This window comes from Zeus faber (assembly GCF_960531495.2).
Source record: "Zeus faber genome assembly, chromosome: 4".
NCBI lineage: Eukaryota > Metazoa > Chordata > Actinopteri > Zeiformes > Zeidae > Zeus > Zeus faber.
In genome coordinates, this window is record NC_137191.1 from 18,531,889 (window position 1) to 18,555,021 (window position 23,133).

At 43.9% G+C, this 23,133-nt stretch overlaps 3 protein-coding genes and 1 long non-coding RNA gene across 4 annotated transcripts; all 4 read left to right on the plus strand.

The window, feature by feature from the left end:
- Positions 1 to 28: 28 nt before the first annotated feature.
- Positions 29 to 3,873, plus strand: hemgn (hemogen). The gene is made up of 5 exons (XM_079998821.1): positions 29 to 125; positions 1,706 to 1,777; positions 2,140 to 2,224; positions 2,669 to 3,307; positions 3,394 to 3,873. Exons 2-5 carry the CDS (start codon positions 1,714 to 1,716, stop codon positions 3,401 to 3,403), a joined length of 798 nt encoding a protein of 265 aa, XP_079854947.1. The 5' UTR covers positions 29 to 125; positions 1,706 to 1,713; the 3' UTR covers positions 3,404 to 3,873.
- A 1,324-nt stretch (positions 3,874 to 5,197) lies between these two features.
- Positions 5,198 to 8,784, plus strand: trmo (tRNA methyltransferase O). The gene is made up of 6 exons (XM_079998818.1): positions 5,198 to 5,336; positions 5,422 to 5,552; positions 6,309 to 6,483; positions 6,647 to 6,804; positions 6,970 to 7,554; positions 7,661 to 8,784. The coding sequence occupies exons 1-6, from the start codon at positions 5,251 to 5,253 to the stop codon at positions 7,900 to 7,902; spliced, it is 1,377 nt and encodes a 458-aa protein (XP_079854944.1). The 5' UTR covers positions 5,198 to 5,250; the 3' UTR covers positions 7,903 to 8,784.
- Positions 8,785 to 9,277: 493 nt separating this feature from the next.
- Positions 9,278 to 10,237, plus strand: LOC307228967. The gene is made up of 3 exons (XR_013844106.1): positions 9,278 to 9,364; positions 9,965 to 10,007; positions 10,126 to 10,237. It is a non-coding gene; the product is annotated as an uncharacterized lncRNA (long non-coding RNA).
- Positions 10,238 to 11,441: 1,204 nt separating this feature from the next.
- spag5 (sperm associated antigen 5) lies at positions 11,442 to 22,418 on the plus strand. The gene is made up of 22 exons (XM_079998816.1): positions 11,442 to 12,514; positions 12,646 to 12,838; positions 13,038 to 13,154; positions 13,273 to 13,365; positions 13,494 to 13,628; positions 14,263 to 14,382; positions 14,493 to 14,585; positions 14,811 to 14,945; positions 15,047 to 15,140; positions 15,267 to 15,414; positions 15,855 to 15,905; positions 17,040 to 17,214; positions 17,473 to 17,606; positions 17,710 to 17,857; positions 18,638 to 18,785; positions 20,266 to 20,485; positions 21,130 to 21,262; positions 21,410 to 21,490; positions 21,645 to 21,794; positions 21,907 to 21,981; positions 22,086 to 22,166; positions 22,283 to 22,418. The coding sequence occupies exons 1-22, from the start codon at positions 11,487 to 11,489 to the stop codon at positions 22,352 to 22,354; spliced, it is 3,624 nt and encodes a 1,207-aa protein (XP_079854942.1). The 5' UTR covers positions 11,442 to 11,486; the 3' UTR covers positions 22,355 to 22,418.
- The last annotated feature ends 715 nt before the right edge of the window (positions 22,419 to 23,133 follow it).

Here is a 23,133-nt window from a genome sequence, read left to right on the forward strand (position 1 = left end):
CTACAGTAAAGGTCAGTACACGTGTGCGCTCCAGTTTTAGGGGCGACTTATTGGAGCCCGTTCAGACACGCCAGCGGATCTGTGGGACTGCCCTTGGAAAGAGCCCGTGTTGATCATTCTCCAAGGTAGGCTTTCCACTGTTTATGTGCTTCTCACACTCCCGAACCGGCAGGTCCTTGCAGACAAGTAACCCCTAGCGCCTTCCTCCAGAGAGGGAGAGCAGAGCACGGTTTGTATTTTATCACCTTGCAAAGCAATGTTTAGAGGGGACCGGGGAGAAATAAAGAAATGGGGAAAACGTAGGTAAAGCTAAAGTAAAAAATACCGTGAAGAAGTACAGCATTCTACTCAATAAGAAGTAGAAATTACTTGACATTAAATGCAGTCAAGTACCAAAGGTAAATACTCTTTAAATATGAGCTCATATTTCTGTGGAATAAAAATGTAAGATATTTGCTTTGAAATGTAATGGAGTGAAACAAAGTTACAGTCACCTAAAATGGAGTAAGACAAGTAAATACCTCAAAAGTGAACAAAGTTGTACAGTTAGTTTGTCAAAACAGAGCCATCATGAATGTGTTCCATCAAAAACAGCAGGTACCACTGGATGAGAACTTTATGATACAAGAAAAAATAAAGCCTCGACTTGACCAAGATACTATGCTTGAGTTATGGATTATTTGAGAAATTCTGTTTGTGTTCACGCAGGGGTAAATGAATAAAAGTGAAGAAATTGATTTCAGTTTTTGAAATGACTATCCCGTATATATGTTACATCTATGACAAACAGTGTTTAGCATGTCTACACCAGTATAGATGCCATTGGCCATCAACTGCTATTTCCACACAGGCACAGTCGTGCCTCAATGTGCTGCGATAAGATTAAGAACACACCCCAAATTTAAGCAGCTCCCTCCAATGAGATAAGTTGGGTTTACCCATGCTCCCCTTTGGAAGATCTTGTTTCATGTAACACTGTTTTGGGCTTTTCCACCATACTAATAGTTTTTACATTTGTACAGGATAATGAAATATTTCCAAGTGACAGACTGAAGGAGCTTTAAAATCATTATTATTTTTTTGAGTTTCTTGAGTAGCGCTTTTATCTGTGTAACTACCTGCTTGTTATACAAGACGTTGACACGTGGAAGTGGAACGACGACCACATTTCTGTCAGATCCGACCATTTCCACAGCTAGGCACCAGCTGCACTCGGCACCTCTCATTATCACGCACACACACACACACACACACACACACACACACACACACACACACACACACACACACACACACACACACACACACACACACACACACACATGTTTTACAAACACACACACATTTTACAAACACACACACACATGTACATGCACACACACACACACGCAGATGCAGGCACACACACACACACACACACACACACACACGCACTCACATATCAGACTGACATTCTTCCACACACTCAGTTGCAGTTTGTTTTTTGCTGCCAAGTCTCCACCTTTTTAAATATGATAAGAGTGAAGCTGCAGAACTCTCCCGCCATCCTCATGCTAATGGTTAACCAGATAATTCAGTCTAGAGTGGCAAGTGGAAACAGTTTGAACATATTCGGTCTCATTCCTTTGTGCTTCTCCCTCCTGAATGGATTAAATATATAAATATATAAATATATCTATATATATTTATTTTTGGCCGTTGCAAGGATTAGGAATGGAAGAGACGTTGACCAAAGAGGAGCCAGAGCTGGAATGCAAAACCTCCGATGAGACTCAAGGTAACAAATGACCTTATGATAAATAAAACATTTTGTAAAAAATGTAACAACTGAGGTCTGACATTCCGACAAAAAAACAACAACCTACTACATGTGTATTTGGTAAACTTTGTCCATGAGTGGCTTTAATACGTCATCCCACCTCAGCATGGTACCAGCAGATGCTGGTTCTACTTCTAGATTCTCCAAACACATCAAATAGTCACATTCGCTGGAAGTTAATGTCAAACTTGAATAATGATTGATGTTTAACGTTTGAGCGTGGTTGGGGAAGGGACAGATATGAGTTTGAAGCCTCTGCTCACGTGTATTTTCTGTATTGGATTATATTTTCTCCGTTTATCTGGATTTCTGTTTGGTAGGTGGGACTGGGATCCGTCGCCGGCTGCGGGACCGGGATCTTCTCAAAAAGAGAAAGGCCGAGGCGGAGGAAAAAGAGACTGACCAGTGGGTTTATGGGTAAATGTATCAACTATCAGTCAGGCAAATGTAGTGACTGTTAACCATGTTTGGGATTGGTTCAGTACTGTAGTGACCATTCTTCATGAAGTGATCATGATGCAGCTCGTGAAGACCAAAATCCAGAGCTGAAGTTTGTAATGCACAGTTTTGTTTTGTTTTTTTTGTAATACATGAAGGTTTAGGTGAGGTTCAGGATTAATTCTTACAAAAGGCAGCCTACATTCGGAGGTGAACAGATGCATTATCAGTTTTGTGTTTGCTTATCAGTGTCATGGTTTATATTGAATGTGGAGCAAGAGGAAGCCAAAGGTTGCTCTTATATTTCTGACTATTTACTCCCAGATCCAGGTCAAGGACTTTGAACTATCAGCCTTGGGGAAAAAAAAAAGGTATCACAGAGAAGTGTATCGATATTCTGTGTTCTGTCAGGGTGGAGAGCAGGAGGAAAAGAGCGAGAAGAGAGGGAGGAAGCAGCTCGGGGAGGAGAGGGAGGCCGAGGAAGACCGAACCAGAGATTCTTGTCATCCCAGAGGAGCCGGCGCCGGGTCCCGAAGCTCCTGTCGGAGTCGTAGACGCGGACGTCTACGACCCTGACCCTGAACCCGCTGAGACCGTCCCTACCCAAACTTTCCCCTCCCTCACCCCGTTGCTCCCTGTGGAATCCCAGCCGGCGTACGACCCTGACTCTCCCATTCTGGTACCCGTGGATCCTTCTGTCCCGACCGCCGTCATCACCCTCAGTTCGGCCGCTCTCCCTGCTCCTGCGAGGGAGGAGGAGGGGGCCGCTTTGGCCCCGGACGCCGTCCAGACCCCGGTGTCGGCCCAGATCCCTGCTCCGATACCGAGCCCATTCCGAAATACTCCTCCATCTACTCCCATAGCTGAGTCCCCAAACATGGCACTCTCTGAAACGTCCGTTTTAGCTCCATCCCAGGCAGAATCTGTTTACATCGAGTCGACGGACAGAGAGATCCTGGACCAGGTCTTGATCGAAGACCTTGGCCCAGATGAGCAAGAGGACCTCTCCTCATCGCAAAAGAACGTTGGGGAGCAATGTACGGCTGTTGTGTAAGTACCATGGTAGCGCTGTACCAATCTGGTATTAACACATATCTTGTATTTAAAGACATTTGATGTGCCGCTCTGTTTTGCAGATTTCAGTGAGCAAGCGTCTCTCAACGAGCCTGAACAGAACAAAACGCCCACCAACCCATCGCTGATCTCTCTGCCTCCCCTGCAATATTTCTAAGGAATTTAATCTGAAAACGCAACTTTTAGATATTTTGTCTTCAAAAAAAGAACAGAGCATTGCCACCCACATATTTGATTTTTAGTTATTATTTGGTTTGCACACTTTATTGGTTTGAAACACTTTATTGATTGAAAAGAGCAAAAATATAGACGCTTTGCAGATGCTTATATTAAGTATATATTAAAAGCAAACCTGAACGTTTATTTATTGTCATGCTTTATTGTGCTTCTATAAAATAAATGGCATATGGTATTCAGCCTTTTTGTGCACGCTGTTTAAAAGTAAAAACTAAATCAAGCATGGGTAACAATGTCTTTATAACAATGATTTTCTACTTAATTTTGTAAAGATTGTTGTTAAGAATTGTAATAAAATAACTCTTTCAAGTTCAGCTGCATTGTTACTGAAAACTTTATTCACATAACTCTCATAAACAGTGTGTTCGAGCCGTTTTGAAAATGAAATGGATTTATTATTACGTGTGCTAGAGCAGGAAAAATAAGTGTTCCCACTCTGTTGACCTTTCTAGAAACAAAGAAAGAGCAATAGAAATGTAAGTAAGTACTTCTAAGAGGTTACACAGTTTAATAGTGTTAAGGTAAATAAGGTTAAGGTAAAATAAGGTTAATCAAGTAATATTAATCAAATAATATTAGCAAAATAATATTAATAAAACAAGGTTAATAAAATAATATTCATCAAATAATATTAATTAAATAGGGTTATTGAAATAATAATAATCAAATAGTATTAATTAAATAATATTAATCAATTAATATTGAAAAAAATGTGTTTTGCATTCGAAGCTGAAACTCACAAAGATTATGGTCATTAACCAACCAATTTAAAATAGTAATATAATAAAACATAAAACGTCAGACAGATTTGCTCAGTGGTGCCATCTTCTGTCTCCAAATAAACATATTTTACATTATTTGTTTGTGTAAATGAAATATTTCCCCTTGTCATGAATTGCAAATAGCTCGGTTGAATCTGAATTGCAATAACGGCGCCTTTTGTTGAAATCGTACCTGATTCATTCTACGGTTGCAAAACAAGTGGTGAAAATATTTTTTGGGATGAAACACATCATTGGATCATTTCGAGGAACGAGGTTTCCGCCCTCTTCGGCACACGAATGTGGATTTTTCCTGGGAGTCAGAAAATATCAATATTTTTGTAATATATCATGACTTCAGGTAGCTATGACATTAAGGCATGGACATTTCGACGTTGTCGCCCTAAAAAAAAAAAAGATTGTACGTTTGTTTCCCAAATCTGTAAATAAAAGGAAGTGTGAGAATACCCCGAAGAGTAATGAAACAGAAGCGCGTTAAACACAGTATACACGTGGCCCGCTAACCCCACACACACACACACACACACACACACACACTCGCACGCACGCACGCACACACACGCACACACACACACACACACACACACACACACACACACACACACACACACACACACACACACACTTTTTTCTCCTGTATTTGCTGAATGAATGACGTTGACTACTTTATTGGTTCTTTAATCTTGTATCTATTTGTAAATAAAATAAAAGACAGAAATAAAATTGGGGGAAAAAAAAAAAAGCAAATAAAAAAACCCGTGTCGCGGGGAAAGTCGTTGGTTGGCCAACGGGAATTCGCCCGCGTCCTTCCGCGTCGACACGCGTTTGTTTACGTTCCGCGAGGCAGGGGAGTGAAGGCCACGGGCCGGAGGCGCAGCGCAGCGGAGCGACCACGACGACATGTCTTCGTGCGAGGCTCGTGGGGATCGCGTCGAGGAACTGCACCAGCAGGTTTCCGTCATGCGGAGGGAAATCAAGAACCTCAGGTACGTGCGCTCACACGACCGAGGCACGTCCGCATGATCGTCGACGTGAGCGTGATGGGTGCACGTTTTTACTCCCACCCGACAGGCGGCTGCTGGGGTCCGCAGCCGGTTCTCACCGTAAACACGTGGCTTCGCTCCGGTCCCTGGTGTCCAACATGGGGCATGAGGGAAGCGCACTCCCGCAAGCAGCACCGAATGCAGGAACACTAGAACAAGGTAATCACCTGCTCGAGTCGAAGATCAAGACCATTTCGATCGTTTTCTAGACGAGTTGTCCACTGTGTTCCTTCCCCCAAGCAGCGTGACTGCCTGATATATCAGTTAACAGGTTGTTAAAGCTTTTAAAAGTATTGAATTCCGTTTTAGGAATAATTGATCTTCACAGTCATTAACCGATTTTAAGGGTGAATTCAGGAGCTAATCAATTAAAGATAAACACGTTGCCTTATCGTATTTATTTTTTGTCAAAAGGAGTCAAACTGCTTTGCATCAGTCATCATTTGTGATGCTTTAACCCTAAGCTGAACCTAACGCCTACCTTTATAACAAATGTATAGTAATTACCTCTATACTTATAGCCATCATTTATTGACTAAGCGAAATGATTTGTTAAAAAAAACCCTGTTTTAAATTCAGTGAAACATTGTCTTAAAAGGGTCTTTAGAAAGTATGGAATTTAACTCTACGATACCTGCGCAGGTATTGATGCAAATACACGTCACTGATTCCACTGTGGTCTGTTCTCTGTATTACACCTGAATTCAGGATAAATGCTCAATCCGAATGGCAGTAATGTGAAATGTAGAACCTTGCAAAAATGTAATCCAAATCGGCAACATCTCTCAGTACGACGGTCTTACCAAAAAAAAACAACACAACGTCCCCACCGGAATCTCAAGAGAATTTGGAGCTGACGATTCAGACCAACGCCATGTGGCCTTCATTCTGACGATCACTTGTCATTATTTACAGGAAACATCCAGACAGTTCCTATCGGTTACATAAGTTCTTGCTTCTCTGTGAAGAACGGGACTCCCAGACAGCCCACCATCTGTGGCCCCTCCAGGGCCACGCTGCGTGTCAGGAAGAGCGTGTTCAACAACCCCGAGCATGCGTTGCTGGGACTGGAGCACTTCTCCCATGTGTGGTGGGTACCAAGACCTCTGTAGTTCAACACTCAGTGCAGTACAGTCATTCGTTTATAAAACATGTGGCTTATGTTTTTTTTTCTTTGCTTATGGAATGAAACCGTGTTATTTCAAATGGTATTTGGGATTTCCCAGTGTGTGACTGTCTTTTGGTTTCCACAGGGTCATCTTTCTGTTTCATAAAAACGGACACCTGAGCTACAAAGCCAAAGTGAAGCCGCCCCGGCTTAACGGCCAGAGAGTCGGCGTCTACTCCACCCGCAGTCCCCACCGACCCAACGCCCTGGGCTTAACCCTCGCCAAGCTGGACAGAATTGAAGGCAAGTACCACGATGAAAACAATGCCGGCTGTCCCTCGGTTGCTCATTTTGTTGGCCTGCGAATGCATACTTTGACAGGGATTTTCACACAAACGCAAATGGATGAAACCCTCCTTGATGTTGATCTGAAAGAAACTGTTATACTTTTCAAACTTTATTTTCCAGGGGATACAATCCATTTATCGGACATTGACATGATTGCCGGCACTCCGGTTCTGGACATCAAGCCCTACATCCCTGACTACGACTCCCCGCGAAGCAGATCAGGTGCGGACGTAGAGCCTTGTGGGTCGGACGTTGAGCCACAGGAGATAGCTCCAGTGGCATTGGACGAGGTGACAGCTATCACACAGCTTTGTGAAAACTCTGGAACATCATCCTCTGAAGCGCATGAAAATATCCACATCAATGTCGGAGAGAAAGCCAAAATTAACGGTCAGAAGGGAGACGCTGTCTTACGCTCCGCTGCTTCCAACATCAGTACACATCTCAACACCGTGTTGAGGGAGGTCCGGGCCTACGTCGACGACACCGACCCCCCAGAGTGGAACGGCGCAGAAAAGCCCACTAGGCCTTCTGACTCACCCGAATCGAATCCGCCAGAATCCGCACAGCACAGCTCCACTCTGTGCTTTGGGGCCAGCACCATCGCTGGATGGGTCAGAGAGCCCCCCGTGTCCGGTCTGGAGGTGCGATTCACCCCTCATGCTGAGAGAGAACTGGAGCGCTTTTTACCCCCGGACCACTCGGGTAAGCAATGCTGGCGTTGCCCAAAAAGCAATTAAAGCCATCTTTCACAATGATTCATAATAATAATAATAATAAAAAGATGTTCTGTAAATCTTCTACCGTGTAGGAGCTCCTGGAGACGACAGACCCCGGTTTAACTTCTTGTGCAGCGCGGGGGAGGCCGTGGCTGCCATCAGGGGGGTGCTGTCGGCGGATCCCAGGTCAGTCTACAGGAGGACGCGCTGCGTGGACAGACTGTTCTTCTTCACCCTGGACACGGCACACATCACCTGCTGGTTCGGACGAGGCTTCGCCGAGGTGCTGCGGGTCCAACCGGTCGAACTGGAACCTAAGAAGCTCTCGACCTGAGGAGGGTCATCGGTCTTGTTTTTGAAGTGACGATATGCGCCAACTCAATACCGGCGTCCGATATACAGTACTAACGTTACATACAGAAACATTACGAGATTTACAGCTATTTTTAAGACAAAGAAGCGTGTAAAGTTGTCCGTAATGTAGAAAAGTGGATGTTCCAATGACTCCAAACTATCAATCTAAATCTACACTGTTAAGAAAAAGTGATGGTTTGGTACTTGATACTTGAAATCAGACAATATCAAGTACCTATATGATATTGGCAATAAAAGTGTGGCTGTTGCATCCCTACCTAAAATGCCCGTGATTCAGTTTGTGTTATAATTCTGTACTTACAAATGTATATTTGTAAGTACAGACGTATTTATCACTTGGATTTACCGAAGATCGCTCAACAATAATAAAAGGAACCTAAATCAAATACTGTAAGAAAGTCATTGACCAATAACGGAGTATTTTTAACCACAGAGTAATTGATTTTATTTGCTTTTCTGCCGTCTTATATGGGTTCTTGTATCGATATCCTGATCAGTATGCATGACGAGTCTTAGATGATCGCATCGATGTCTAGTTGCCTTTCACAGGTTTCAGTAGCAACGTCATAACATCTCAGGCAAATCAGTTTCTCCTAACTGATGAAGTAACTCCCATACTTGCAGCGTCGCACTTTGGGATGAGGAGATGCAGGTTCATGTTCAGGTGTTTCTGAAAACTGGTAAATGTGTTCACTGAATACATGTGGACAGTTGAAGTATTTTTTTTTTAAGTTTTTTTTTATGATTTTCTTTTTTGTGCACAACATGTCTTTCCCCGTGCTTTGTCCTTGGGTGGCCTTGATTGCCAACCATCCAACGGGAAAATAAATTGGGTGATTCATATGTCTTTCAGGTGAAGCTCTTTGTTTCTTCAATTTCAGCAGCAAACCACTCACCAGCCGGGGAATGTGAGTGTTGTGTGTATGCGTCCGTGTTTCAGTCTGAATGAGAGTAAAGTCAACGTGGGATACTTACAATTGAGCTCCTGATCATCAGATGCATAGAATTTCTAATTGAAGTGAGTGGTTGGACCCACTATGAAACAGACTTCTAATACTTGGTGCACTGTTGTACAGACGATTACCATAAAAAGCTTAATAGACAAAAATGTACACGAAAAAATGTGCATTATTATTATTATTATTATTATTATTATTTATTTTATTTTTTTGTAGTGCATCGCTGAAGATGAAGACCTGCACCGGTGTTACAGCGCCACCCACTGCTCCACTGAGGTGCTCCATAAAAACGTGCCAAAGTAGCTGCAATATGAAATCCCCCCAGCGGGTGGCAGCACTTTGAACCCGGAAGTAGTTTCGACGAAACAAGGTGACGTAGCCCTCCACGGACCAATAGGAGCGCAGCGCGTCTCATTTTGAACGTAGAGCGGTTGGAGCCGACGGAATGAAACGAAACGCGAGGTTTGTTTACGTCTTCGTTCACTTTGTTGAACCTTTCCGTCTTAAATGGTGAAACGTCCATTAAGCTTTTGCGAGAACTTATGCCCCAACGACCGTCTTAAGCGGGTTTTATCCATTTTGGGGTGCTCTTGGCTGCGGTAACTTTCTATCATTTGACGCTATTGCTGTTGGTAAACCAGAGCCTGTGCAGTTATCACATAACCCACATTATCCTAAACCTTTTGTAAAACACACTTCACCATCTATATCTCTATTATGTATAACGTATGTATAATATATGGATCTAGATCATCCAAGTGTCAGTGGGATTTTAAGCCAACTGATAAAATTGACGAGGTCTGATTTGAAACATAAACCTTTTGTCCGATTTTGTTTTTTTTCCCGTGTTTTTTATTTGGACAAGTTCATCTCCATTAGTCTTACATTGAACTCTCTGGAACCTGCAGACACACTGTCAAATATCATGACGGCGACAGCCCTGTAATCCGAACACTCGTACAATTTATATAAGATGACTGTCACCATTCCCATGTTTGTTTTTCCAGAGTTTAACATGTCGTCTTTGTATTTGTTCTTCTTTTGTGGGTTTTGTTCACCCAGTACTGAATGCTGAAAGTTCCCAAGGATGTCAAGTTCAAACGGAGTACGTTCTGTCACACTTTTTTTTTTTTTTTGTCTCTGTCTGTTTTCCACATATGATTGAGTACTTAATTGTAATGGAGCAAATGAAATAATTTAAGGACTTGTTCTGTTGTCGTTAGACTCCCACCAGGTCTTTGGATCGCACTCCTTTCAGAAGTCTGCAGAATGAAATGCAGCATTTTTCAACTCCATCGACATCACCAGCTATTGGAGATGCTACGAACACGATGAAGGCAAGTTCACATTGTGACTTCACCAAGCTCCTTTCATAGCAGTCTTTTTTTTGTTTTTTTTTTTCTCTCCTGTACTCTCTTTTTCTAAACCCACCTTTACTTTTATCCAACAGAGTAATGCTCTTGCCTGTGCCCAACAACAGTCCTCAGAGAAGTGTTCACCAAAAGACAAAGACGCCAGTTATTATAATTTAACCGGCCAAGTCCCCCCAGTACCTATTGGTACTCCTGAGGCGGAAGTTGGAGATGTGACATTCAAATCCTTCAACTGTGCTGGGGCTGAGATTGAGATCTCAGAGCATTCAGTGGTGGCGGAAGATGTTTTTAATATACCGGAGAACCAGGCCTTAAAAAACAGGTGTTTAAAAGAAGACACAGTCGTCTCTGACAGCATGATGAGCCAATCGTGGAACTGCCACATGGAGCATCCCTACTGTAGCCTTGAGACGGGCGCAGGCACCGTAAACCTCAACACGGGATCTTGTCTAGATGACACGGGTGCCAAACAAGACTCCGTAATGTCTCAAAACACCTGTTGTAGAGGAGCGGATGTCACAATAAAATCCTTTTTTTGCAATGGGGGTGAGGTGGAGGTCTTGGACACCACCAGCCGAGCTGATGCGACCATCCCTTTACCGAGACCAGAACTCGTGGAGCACCTACCGAGCGACGATGTGAATCTAAGTGTCACGCTGGATGACTATGGCCAGCGATGCAAAGAGGACCACGCAGACCATCCTTACTGCAGCGGAGAAAGGGGAATTCCTTATTCGGTTACCCGAAGCCCCGAAGCTGCCAACGGACAGGGTGACATAACTTTAAAATCATTTGTCTGCGCATGGGGTGAGGTTGAGGTTTCAGGTGACACTAAACCTGCAGATGACACAGTTCCTCTTCCCTCTGTCCAGTTTGGGAACATCACGGTGGAATGGAATGAAAGCGTCAACAAAAGTGCTCTAGCTGGTGACCATCACACAGGTCCATTTAAAGACCATGCAGAGCACCCCTACTGTAATAGTGAAAAGCCATTATCCTACCCAAGTGGTCCCCATCCAGCTGTCGAGGAGCTGTCAGCTAGTGCCTGTGATTATGTTGAAGTTGATGAACAAAATATCTTGGTCACAAGTGGTGGCAATGCTGAGGTCTTTTCCAATCCCTCCATTTGTGAATTGAGTGAGGTTAATCTTTCAGGCGCCACCAGAGGGTCTGAGAAGACCGACTTTCTTCCTGGAAATCACGCTGCCATTATGTGTGATCACAACCAAGGTCAGCTTAAACCCCCCTCCGGCACTATGGAGACTGGTGGAGTCGAATGCCCTACAGATAAACACACTTCTACGATGGGAAATGCATCTGCAGAGCTGATAAACTCTGCAGGTGCACTGAAACTGGATTTGTTACATCATGAAGACAACGGAGTGCACAGTGAGCTTCCCCACACAGAGGCCTCTGACGGCAGAGAGGATGTGACACCTGTCAAAGTGCTGGGACGTGTGAATCACAAGTCTAATCTGCATTCCAGGAGCGGAGCACCAGACATTTCTCAAGGCTCAGCTGGAAACGACCCAGTTTTTGGTGAATCCGACACAAGAACACACTCTGAGAACCTCTTGACTGTTTCGACCCCGGTACCTAAGTTTCCAGGCGTCGAACAGACCTTTCAGTTTGAACTCCACACTCCCGTGATGAGGGGAACTCCCCTAGCCAGAGTACAGGCTTACAAGGATTCTCCTCTGGCAAGGTTTTTGGCTCACAGACCCGTTGTGGGCCGTGAAAGGGCCACGGCGACTCCCGCTGACCCATTTGCTGGGCCGTTAGAGAGTCCCATGCCTGAACCATGTTTCAACTCCACTGTACTTGCTTCCGGACGCCAGAAGACGCCTGTGGTAGTCAGAGAAACAACTGAGCAACTGACTGTTGAAGCCCCATCAGCGCCCCCACTTGGAGACCAGATTAACATCTTGGACATCCCGTTGATCCCCAACGGCCCCCTGCAGCAGCAGCTGCGCCAGATGGCAGAGTTCCTCATGCTGGCATCAGGAAAGGTGGGCACCGCTGCTGCTCCGGCTCCTGGACCAGTAGCTCCGGCCCCGGCTCACACTTCTCAAACCGGTTCATCAACCGCCAATACTCCTGCAGAGTCAGTCAGCGTCTGCGTCGGCACCACGCCCGTGAAGCTGGTAGAACACAGCGTCAACACATCCGGCCAGTTTGAGAAAAAGTGGGAGATTTCTGTGGCCGACAGCTGCACTATCACCAACCCTCTCCTATGGAAGTGAGTAATGATCTTGGACTTTTAACTTTGTTGGCTGTTGATTAGTAACTGACTAAATCTAGGAGATAGCCTCAGGATTTGTTTTTGTTTTTTGACTGTGGAAAGACGCCCTCACTCTCTTTCCCTCTCAGCGTACCACCAGGCAGCCTGGAGGGACTTCCCAGGCCGGAGCTGGAGCAGAGGTTGAGGTCCAGCATGATCTTGGTGGAGGCCTTGGCGCAGCAGCTTGACTCGGCCAGGGTCCAGCGACATCCTGCGGCTGGCCCAGCGCCCTCGGAGCTCAGGGACGTGCTGGTGCAGACGGACCACACAGAACTCAGTCAGGTACGGGCTTTGGGGGACCAGTCACCGTATTCCAAAGGCAACTGCAATGAAGTACACAGGCACTAAAAGTATCCGCGATCTGTGAAATATAAAAACAGATATATCATAATTTATTTTTTTTATATTAGTTTTTGTTATTTCACCATGAGTACTCAACCAAATTCTTCACCTGACAATGGAGAATTGTTTGTCTCCACAGACCACAACATACAGGGACCTCTATGTGGAAGCTTTGGGTAGAATTAAAGAAATGGAGTTGGACAAAGGCTGTCAACAGAGCCTCATTCAATCCATGCAGGACTCAAAAATCGCCATGGTAATATCAAATAATGCATTCAATTGAATTCAGTTTTACGTTGTGTGATGAGGATAAATCTCTTTTGGGTTCTGTAGTTCTGTTTATTGGATTGGCTTTGTGTGTGCTTTGGGATCAGACGGCTTTGAGCGCTGACACAGGCTCGGCTCTCGCTGACATGAAGCAGATGGAAGAGCTTTTCCGAGACGACTACTGTAGTCTCATTACGCAGGTGATTCCTATTTAAATGAAAAGCAAAATATTGTTTTCACTAATCGCTATTGTTTAGTCTGTGGCGACATTGTAAGTATGAGTATAAACAAGTCTTTTGACTGTGCTTATTTCCTCTTTCTGTTTTAGTATGCGGAGATGAAGACCCTGTGTCAGAGGTTCAAGGAGGCGCAGGTCAGGATGGCGCAGAAGGTCCGACACACTCTCCAAGAGAGGGAGGACATGAGGCAGCGGAGGGACGAGGCCTCCACGGCCAAGGAGGCGGTAAGAGTGGTGTTTGTTTATTTACGTATTAAGTGGTCATCTCCGTATGATTTTGTTTTTGTTTCAATGTTTGGAAATAAAATTACTTTCATTTTTTTTGTTTGTAACTTGGGAAAAAGAGAGGTCTGGGTTACACATGTGAGAAACACATGTCTCATAGCTATGCCATAGTGAGAAATAATAGATCTATTACAGTAGATTTAATGTGGTGTTTGTGCTTTAAAAACAAAAAAGAAGAAAAAAAAACCCCATCTCATATAATTGAATTTCTTTTTTAAATTTTTTTATGTTTTTCTTTGTTTATGTATATTTTCTCAAATGCCGATTCAAAATGAAATTCCTCTGCAAGTACCCAGCATAAAACAAACCATTTAAACACACAATTCCTGTAAAACATACTTATTTTTGGTTCTCTGACACAGAAAATATTGCATACTATACTATCATATACTAGTAGTTGAATTTGGCATATCATTTTTTTATATGAAGGAACTGCTAAAGCAGTTGCAATTTATTTGCTTGTTAATTGTTAAAAAGATGAACATGGTTTTACGATGTTGCATGACATGAACATTTTATTCGAGTCCTCATCGCAGGAGCATTAATAAGTGTTTGTCTGAACATACGTTTCCAGGCGTTCAGCGTCTTGGAGCAGCTGAGAGTTCACTCTGCACAGCAAATATCCAAGCTGGAGGAGAGCGTGGGATCCCACCAAGAACTAATGGCCGCCCTCATCACGACGCACTCCGAGCAGGTGCAGCGCACGTTAAACACATGCAGGCCGACGGCAGTGGAGATTTTTCTCAGGATATCGGCAAATCATCTCTGTTTGATAAAATGTTTTATTCCTTCTTTATTGCGCAGGTCGCATTAAACGAGGCCTACGTTGAATCACTCAACACAGCGTCCGGTGTTTTGACCAGAGCCACGAGAGACCAAGCCAGCTTGACTGAAGAGGTGTGGTTGTTTGCTATTTTCAGACTTGAGGAAGCGATGGGGTTACCATTTTAACACGTGATTGAGACAATAATAATCAGCAAAAAATTAATATTCCAGAAGAAAATACCATATTATGTACATGTTATCCCATATCATATACTTGATTATCGTATACTTAACCTGTTTTGACTATGAACCAATAATTCAAAAAGTCCTGTAATGGAATTTTCCTCTCGCTCCCAGCTCCGAGCGGTCTGGTCCCTCGTCCAGAAGACGAATCCCATGTTGCTGAAGCTGAACGAGAAAGCCGCCGCTGCTCATAGAGAGAGAGACGAGCACCTGCAGGCGCGAGACCGAGCTGTGGAGGAGAGGCAGCAGGTCCGATCCCTTGTTTTTAAGGTTCTTCACGTCCTGCTTCCTTTTTCAGCCTGCGCTTGGCACGCTAATGATCGGTGTGACTATCAAACTGTACACCACAGATTCAGGAAGAGCTGGATCAAGCTAATTTGGATCTTCAAGATGCCAGGCATCATATTGGAGATCTCGACATACAGGTCACCATCATGACGACGGGTAAAACACCACCTAAATGCATCTTTACCCCAAAGCAACTTTAAACATATTCAAAAGGTTGAGGCCGTTAGGATAGCCAAATAGCAAAGCCAATCGTATTAAACTTGCTGTCACTCTGTGCACCAGAGATGGGTGTGCTGCGTCAGAAGCTGAGCGAGGGGGAGGAGGAGTGTGCTCAGCTGGAGAGGAAGGTGACGGAGCTGTCCGCCACCATTGACTCCACCCTACACTCCTACACGTTCCTGGAGCAGACCCTCGCTGCCACCACAACCAAGTAAGAGCAGCACAGTCACAAAATGGAACTTTCTCTCTCTCTCTCGAATCATCAATTGCTCTGATGAACAAGAGGTGCACAGCCGCCCCTGCTCCTGGGCCCCATTAGCTAGACCCAAGGCAGGTGTGGCTGCTTAAATCACACCGCCCCCACACCACATTCACTATGATGGTTAAATGTTGCGATTGATCCTCGGTTCACATGCGTGCCGTGGGGGGCGATCCGTATGGATCACGGATAATCTACGTTCCATTACACCACTAGTTTAGAGCGCCAACATGTTTCATTATAACTATCGATATTTGGCGCCAGTGTATGTAACGTATCGCAAGAGGAAGTATCACAATATATATTGTCCCAAACCTAATAACTGTACTGTATATATCCGCTATTTAAATACATTGAAGCTAAATGTTTTCTTCAATACAATGGTTGTCCAGGTTGGAGCAGTCATGGAAAGACGTCCAGGTAGCCAATGAGAGGGCAGACGGGTGAGTTATGAACTTAATTTGCATACTCTTCTCTAAACTCTGACTTAATTATCAACCACATCTATAGCACGGCCCGACAATAACAGTTGATCAGTTGCCCAGTTGCCCCAGATTTGCACCAAATTTGCGCCATTATCAATCATCTATTGTCGAGAACCTTTCATAATAATAATAATAAAAAAAAAACAAAAAAAAAACTTGGTGTTCCTTTGTATGTTTAGAAACCTCCACCATAGAAAATGAGTTATCCTGCAGCACTGATTTACTCTAACAAGTGAAAATGGAAATTAATTATAATTTTTTCGGATTATTGTCACTCATTTATAAAATAAATACATTTTTGGCAGCCGTTTTGTCAGTCTTGGCAACCAATGGCTTCTTATAAATGTTCATGTCAGGTCCATCATATTACAACATTAATTTTTATTAGCCACAGTAGGGCTTCACAATTAATTGTATATTAATTGTGACGATTTTTATAAAAAAAAATAAAAATAGATTCATAATGGTATGCCAGCACAAACAAGCCCATAAAGTTTTGCTGCTGAGTGCAATTTGCCCTTGTTTTGCGTCTGATCGCAATTATCCATGTGGCTAGATAAATAATCTGTGCATCCGTGCGTCAGCAGGAGCCCGATGCAGGCTCTGTGGAACACACGGCCAGGAACCCATCCTGGCTTGTCCTTCCTCTGGGGGGGCAGCCAGGAGCAGTGGGCAGCATTCAATGACGTGCCCGGGGACCTGGTTCCAAATGTCCATTGCTGGTCAGACGATGATCTGTGCATGTTTTTTAGTGGGGGTCCTTACTGATGTTAGATGGAGGAAACCCCATGTGAGCACGGGGAGAACATGCAAACAGAGAAACAGAAATGGATAAATAATCGTAATTAAATAATAGTGATCACAATATTGGGATCACTATTGACTAGTGTGATCACACTATTGACTAGTGTGATCACACTATTGACTAGTGTGATCACACTAGTGCGATCTGAATAAATAATCTTGATTATCATTTTAGCCATAATGGTGCAGCCCAAGGCCAGGGTAATGACCTCTTTCATATCTTTATTAGTTTAGTCAGTCGTGGACTCGCTCAAACGCTGTCTCCCTGTATGTGTCCACCCGCTGCAGGCTGGAGGCCTCGCTGACTCAGTCTCAGCAGAGTGAGTGTGAGCTCAGCGATGCTCTGTCTCGCAGCTCGCAGGAGCTTGAGCAGCTGCAGACACTGTCTCACACTCAGAGTGTACGCATCCAGCAGCTCCAGGACACTCGCACTCAGCTCAACAGCGTCACGGAAATGAACGAGGTGTGTACGAGGGTGTATATTTCGCTGTAAACTGTATGTAGAGCATTTATATATTGTATAAAATAATAAAAGCAACTGGTTGCATTAGTGTTTTTTCACCCAATGTAATCTCTACTCAGATAAATTAGTGACGTGTTCCTTATCTAGAGAGATAAAGATCGGCTTGTCTTCTGTTAAATATATTAACTTTAATCCACCAAAGGGCTATTTGTGTTTGTTTTCGCCCGTGCTGTAACCTCTTGTTGCTGCATGCTTCAGTTCCTGCAGATTGAGTACGAGCTGTTGAGAGAGCAGATGGCAGAAAGCGAGTCCACCCTCCGGGCCAACCTGCAGGGGCTCCGGGAGAGGAACATCGAGTGTGAGGACCTGAAAGGGGCCCTCGCTAAACTCCAGTAAGCGTCGCTGTTGTTACGGGGGAACTTGGAAGTCGTAAACAACAACAACAACAATAATTACGGGATCAAGTTCCAACGTTTTGACACTTGGCATTCGCAGACTGGAGAAGCTGGCATTGCAGGAGGAAGCCGACGCCACCCGGCAGAACCTGGGGGAGCAGCTGGCTCAGGCCGTCAGCGACATCACCGTGCTCCACCACACCCTGCGAGGGCTGACGGACGAGCTGCATACGGCGCTCCACGGAGAGGTCTAGTGTTTCCACTATACTGCCTCTGTTTCTTTTTGTTGTTTTTTTTGTTGGAGGAAAGTAAAGGGCTGGCCGGTATGGCCTAAAATTGATATTGCGGTATACTTTGATTCACGGACGGTAACGGTTTATGTCATAGTATTGGAAACAATTTCAAATATTCAGAATCCATATACATCAGCACAGTATAGTCAAAATCCATACTGTAGAGTAAATTCATACCGATGTACTTTCTATACCGTTTCTACCGTCCACCTCCATCTAATCTCTCAAGAAACTATTGTTATATAACTTTGCTCTGTGGAAGTTTCATCTCCAGGTCAATTCACACACCTTTGATTAAAGTATATACACGAGAAACGTTGCGGTTACCTGATAATGTCAGCACAACAAGCGCCGGGCAGATATAAACAATGAAGCAACAATGCTGATCAAATATTCAGGATTATTATTCGGTGAAGGGGAAACAGTCCTGCAGCTTCACGTGACTATCGCACAGTAACAACAAAGCAAACTAAACCATTTGAACGGAGTACACGAGGAAGTAGAAGCGCCCCAGTTAAGAAATTGCTTACATCCCACTCATACATATTATTTGGATAGAATTCATCGCACGTGCGTGAAAAAATAAATAAATAAATAAAATAAAAAATGTCACCTCCGCTACAACTCCATCCTCAGAGAAACACTGAAGTCACTCAGACTCTGTTGTTGGACTAAGTCCACTGGTTACCGTAGCGAGGCTTGAGGTTTTGTTTCACTCTTTGTTGTGACTTTCAGAAGCGGGAGTCCTCTGTGGACAGAGCTCAACAGACCCCCACCGGCCCTGCCTGCAATCCCCCCTCCAGCTCCTTCGTGGACGGCGTCATGTTTGCACTGATGGCCGCGAAGGGAGAAGAAGGGACCAAGAAAACGCCCGCTGAGCAAGGTTCCTCATCCTTCCTTCCTTCCACTAGAGATGGAGCGATGCTGCGATCTGATACTGACCAGATATCCCACTAATTAGGGCTGTAACTAGGCTTGGGTGATGGATGAATATATTGGATACCCCCATATTTTTTGGGGGGAGGGTTTTTTTTGTTCTTTTATTTCGCTAATTTAATGACCTCCTCCCCGTCTGGCGAATTCCTCAAAAAGTAGGAATAATTCTGAAACGGGCTTCAGAATTCAGGTATTGGAGGAACAGCATGGCGGTGCAGAGCGCACTGAGAGACACCTGTTACCGGGGGGTGGGGGGACCGTCCCGGGGAAGCCGCCCAGACCGAGAGGCCCCTTTCTCCGGGATAATTACACAGTTTTATCCTTTTATTTTGCTCCTGCGCTTTTTGTTGTGAGATTTTAGAAAGCGGCCCCAAAAATTGGAAAAGGAAAAAAAACAAAAAAAACGCCAAATTAAGCGAACTTTTTAACCGAACCTCCGCACTGCGGCTGCTGAGACCCAGTGCTCCATCCCGGGCTGCGTTTGCAAAGACGGAAAGTTAGTTATTTGCCTTTTGCTTGCCGGTTGCGTCCGCCTTAAAACCAAAATAATCCCCAAATAATCTATTTCGCCACAAGCTCTTCCATGATTGCATTCGCTGAAAATCTTTGTTCCACCATAGTTGCCCTGCGCGCGCCACACAGAGTTGGAAAACTTTGACATATCGCCCAACTCTAATAACCATTCATCCACCTGGATTTATTCATGAACTTATTGGGCTGCGATTATTTATTCTTTGGATAGAAACAAACAATTTTGAAATTAAACTCCTTAAACATGGATCTTGTGTTGGGCTAGATATTGATCTGCATTTCCAAGAGAGGCCTCCTTTTTTTTTTTTTTTTTTTTTTTTTTTTTTTTTTTTTCTCCTCCAGAATTGAAAGTTCATGGTGCTCATCTCAGGGTTATTTAAGTTAATTGGTCAAAGCCAGTTCTTCAAGAGGAATGTGGAATTAAATAGTGCACAACAGAATCTTCTACAAATCTATCTGGATTGTTTTAGCCATGCGTATACAATATTTCGAATGAAATAGTTCTAACATTTTGTCAAAATAATTGATATTGCGAAATATAGAATGATGAAAGTTGTAGATGTACACCCAAAGCTACTGTATAACTGGATATCCTGTTAAAACAATTTTCTACCAAGAGCCATCTCAAATATGACAGAAAACCAATTAATTTGTCTTTGATTTTACACATGGGGCCATGTAAAATAGATGATATGTTAATTATAATGTTGTGATGACCCCCAGCGATCGAATTCTACACTGTTAAAAATAGTGGATCAGATGTGTACTCTTTCACTCTTAATGTTTAGGATTTGGGATCTGTAATGAAAAACGGGGCGTCGCTCCATCTTTATCTCCCCCCCCGTCACTTAAATACCAATTTAACGGGAATATCACCGTCATATCCGCCCCCTCAGACGTGCCGCAGTTTGAAGGCTTGTTGAGCCAGAGGAGCGCCTTCACCCGCATCGTACACATCACCCCCGAAGAGGAAGCGAGAGCCGATCCGGAAGAGGAGGACAACAACGTGCCGGAGCTGCTCGCCGACCTGGGCGACACGGTGTCCGAGCTGGTGTCCACGCTGAAGTCGCTGCAGCAGCACAAAGACACTGAGCTGCGGGAGCTTCAGAACACCATGTAGGTCCTGAGAATCATGTGTGGGGGCATATGTGTAAATAAGAGAACATGTGCATTTGCCCCCCCCCCCCTCCAATAAAAACATGAAATTACATAAGTAAATACATTTCCACCGTGAATGACTGTGTGAAAAGCCTAAATTGGTGCAGGAAAAATTCACTGGAATTCAGGGAATGAAGTGTAGGATGCTCAAAATTTCCTGTGGGAAATGTTCAAACGAAACCTACGCCATGTTGTGGGGCACAGTTCTCCTGCTGTTGGACCCATTTTCTGTGTTTATATGATTCATTAGATTGTTACTCATTATTATTATTATTAGATGATGATTGTTCATTCTGACTTACAGGACACAGGAAAATCCCCCCCCCCCCCAAAAAAATTGTGTACCAGTGTTCTCAGAGCGTGTTTATTCAACTTAATGCCAATAAGTTTCAATCTATTGGTTTATCACAATCATTGAATTGAAAAAAATAATGACAATTTTTTTATTCGCTTTTCAATATTTAGAAAAATGCATGTACATTGTAATGATACAAATACATTCAACATTTTGTGGCCCACTTGCAGTACCCTCTCACGCCAAGGGCTTCTGTGTACCGTACGCTGATTGTGTCGCATGTTGGATGACCGTGTTGCTTTTCCAGTCTCGGCCTGCAGGGGGCGCAGCAAGCCGCGGCCAGCGCGCACCAGGACGAGGTGAGGGAGCTGAGGGCTCAGCTCAGCCGCCTCGGCAGCCAGGTGGAGAGGGGTAACCAGGCGCTGCAGCAGAAAGCTCAGGTAAGAGCTCAATTGCGTGCGGGTGAGAGCCCCCCCCCCCCCCCCCCACACACACACACAACACACACAACACAAAGCAATTCCAGAAATAATGGAATAAGTACGTCAACATGTACCTCAAACGGATCCCCCCTTGGTGGTTTCCAGGACGAGAAGACCCTCATGCAGCTGATCGCGGAGGTCAGCCAGGCCCAGGAGCTGCTCAACAAGCACAATGCCGACAACAACGTAACCGAGCAGACCTTTTTTCTTTTTTTTTTTTTTTTTTTTTTTTTTTTTAACATTTTATGTCTGTATATATTCCTGTACAGCTGGCGGAGGAGGTCAGCCGTGTCTAACAAAGGCTTTTTTTAAAATTGTATTTATTTTTCTTTATCCGCAGGTGTTGCGTAAAGAGGTTTCGGAGCTCCGTCACACGGCCCAGAAGTCCCAGGTTGAGTCCAAGGCCCTGTGGGAGGAGCTGAAGAAGGCCGGCAGTGCATCGGCCAACCAGACTCAGTTCATGAATGAGAAGATCCAGCTGCTTGGAGAGGTATCGGCCAATTAGCTTCCTTATTTTTATTTTTTTTACCTGGATGTGGAACCTTCTGTGGTCCAACGACGTTTAGTTCTGCCCTGAGTTAACCGTGACCTTCCCATGCGAGGTGGCGAGCCTGAAGGAGAACCTCCAGGATGCTAACGAGACCAGAGCCCGGCTTCTGGAGAGGGCCAAGAGACACGTGAGCACTGATTCTAGCAATGACGAGGTGGTTCTTCAACCGTGTTTTAAACAAGCAGGAAGTGTGTTGATGGTGTTGTTTTTTTGTTTTTTATGTCTGCACAGCAAATGATCCACCAGAGCAACCAGCAGAAGATGGAGAAGGAGCTCCTCACGCTGGATCACATGATCGATACCGTCAGGAAGGTTAGACGAGGCACCTTGTCGTCTTTTCGGAGTCCTCCTCTCTTAAAGCTCTTTGAAGCGTGAGACTTTTCAAGGAACGAGAACCGTAGTAAAATGTTGTCTTCCCCTCTCCACAGGCCCTGCTGTCTGTTCCGGACGTGGTGAACAGCTGCAGGGAGCTCAAACAGCTCGCTGACTACATCGGGTGATGCGCTCTACGTTGTGATTGTCTCTGTTGTGTTAGTACTAACTTTTCTACGGGCCTTTAAACTTTTATTATATCCTTTTTTTTTTATAATATATTAAAAATGTTCCTGATCACCAATGGTGTGTATTCATTTCACTTATATGCCTTACCACAGTAGAGTAAAAACATCTACGCATCTTAGTGAAGCCGATGGCACAACATCTTCTTTATTTTTTATTTTATTTTTTTCAATAAATACGTTTATGTTTACTAGATATCTGGTAGAAACTAAGTAGTGTATTTTAATGTCTTAAAAGACAGTATACATGGGAGAAGCAAGATAAATAGAAATGAACAGGTGAAATGAATGGGTAGTGTTGACTACCTTTACTAATCATAAATATACTTTAATAATACCTGCACAGAGTTCCACTTTTAAGGCCATAAATAACAGGTTATTCTGATCAATCTTTTCAGTGCTCGGGCATATTTAATTTCACTTCTCTCCTGTACATTATGTTTATCCATTTATTTAAATGTATTTATATTACAATTTTCAGGGAAAACCCTTGAAATCAACATTCTTATTCCAATGTTAACTGTATAGGCCTCTTCAAAATGATTTGTTAAATCTTCGATTTTCGCGGTTAATATATTTCGATCGATAAGGCATAGAAAAAAATCCCATTTGAAACAAGAACTGTGGGACTGTTTCAATCCTTAAATTTGGCCTTGTCGCTGCAGTCAACATTTTTATTTTTTTTAAATTGTATTATTATTATTAGTTTTTAAAGCTTTCAA

Bases quoted from the DNA above. Each gene is read 5' to 3' on its own strand.
- hemgn (XM_079998821.1), top strand. From the start codon at position 1,714: ATGGAAGAGACGTTGACCAAAGAGGAGCCAGAGCTGGAATGCAAAACC. The intron at 1,778-2,139 runs GTAACAAATGAC...TCTGTTTGGTAG, and splicing joins AACCTCCGATGAGACTCAAG to GTGGGACTGGGATCCGTCGC. The intron at 2,225-2,668 runs GTGGGTTTATGG...GTGTTCTGTCAG, and splicing joins GAGGAAAAAGAGACTGACCA to GGTGGAGAGCAGGAGGAAAA.
- trmo (XM_079998818.1), top strand. From the start codon at position 5,251: ATGTCTTCGTGCGAGGCTCGTGGGGATCGCGTCGAGGAACTGCACCAG. The intron at 5,337-5,421 runs GTACGTGCGCTC...CCCACCCGACAG, and splicing joins AGGGAAATCAAGAACCTCAG to GCGGCTGCTGGGGTCCGCAG. The intron at 5,553-6,308 runs GTAATCACCTGC...CATTATTTACAG, and splicing joins TGCAGGAACACTAGAACAAG to GAAACATCCAGACAGTTCCT.
- spag5 (XM_079998816.1), top strand. From the start codon at position 11,487: ATGTGTGATCACAACCAAGGTCAGCTTAAACCCCCCTCCGGCACTATG. The intron at 14,586-14,810 runs GTGTGGTTGTTT...TCTCGCTCCCAG, and splicing joins AAGCCAGCTTGACTGAAGAG to CTCCGAGCGGTCTGGTCCCT. The intron at 21,982-22,085 runs GTGAGCACTGAT...ATGTCTGCACAG, and splicing joins TGGAGAGGGCCAAGAGACAC to CAAATGATCCACCAGAGCAA.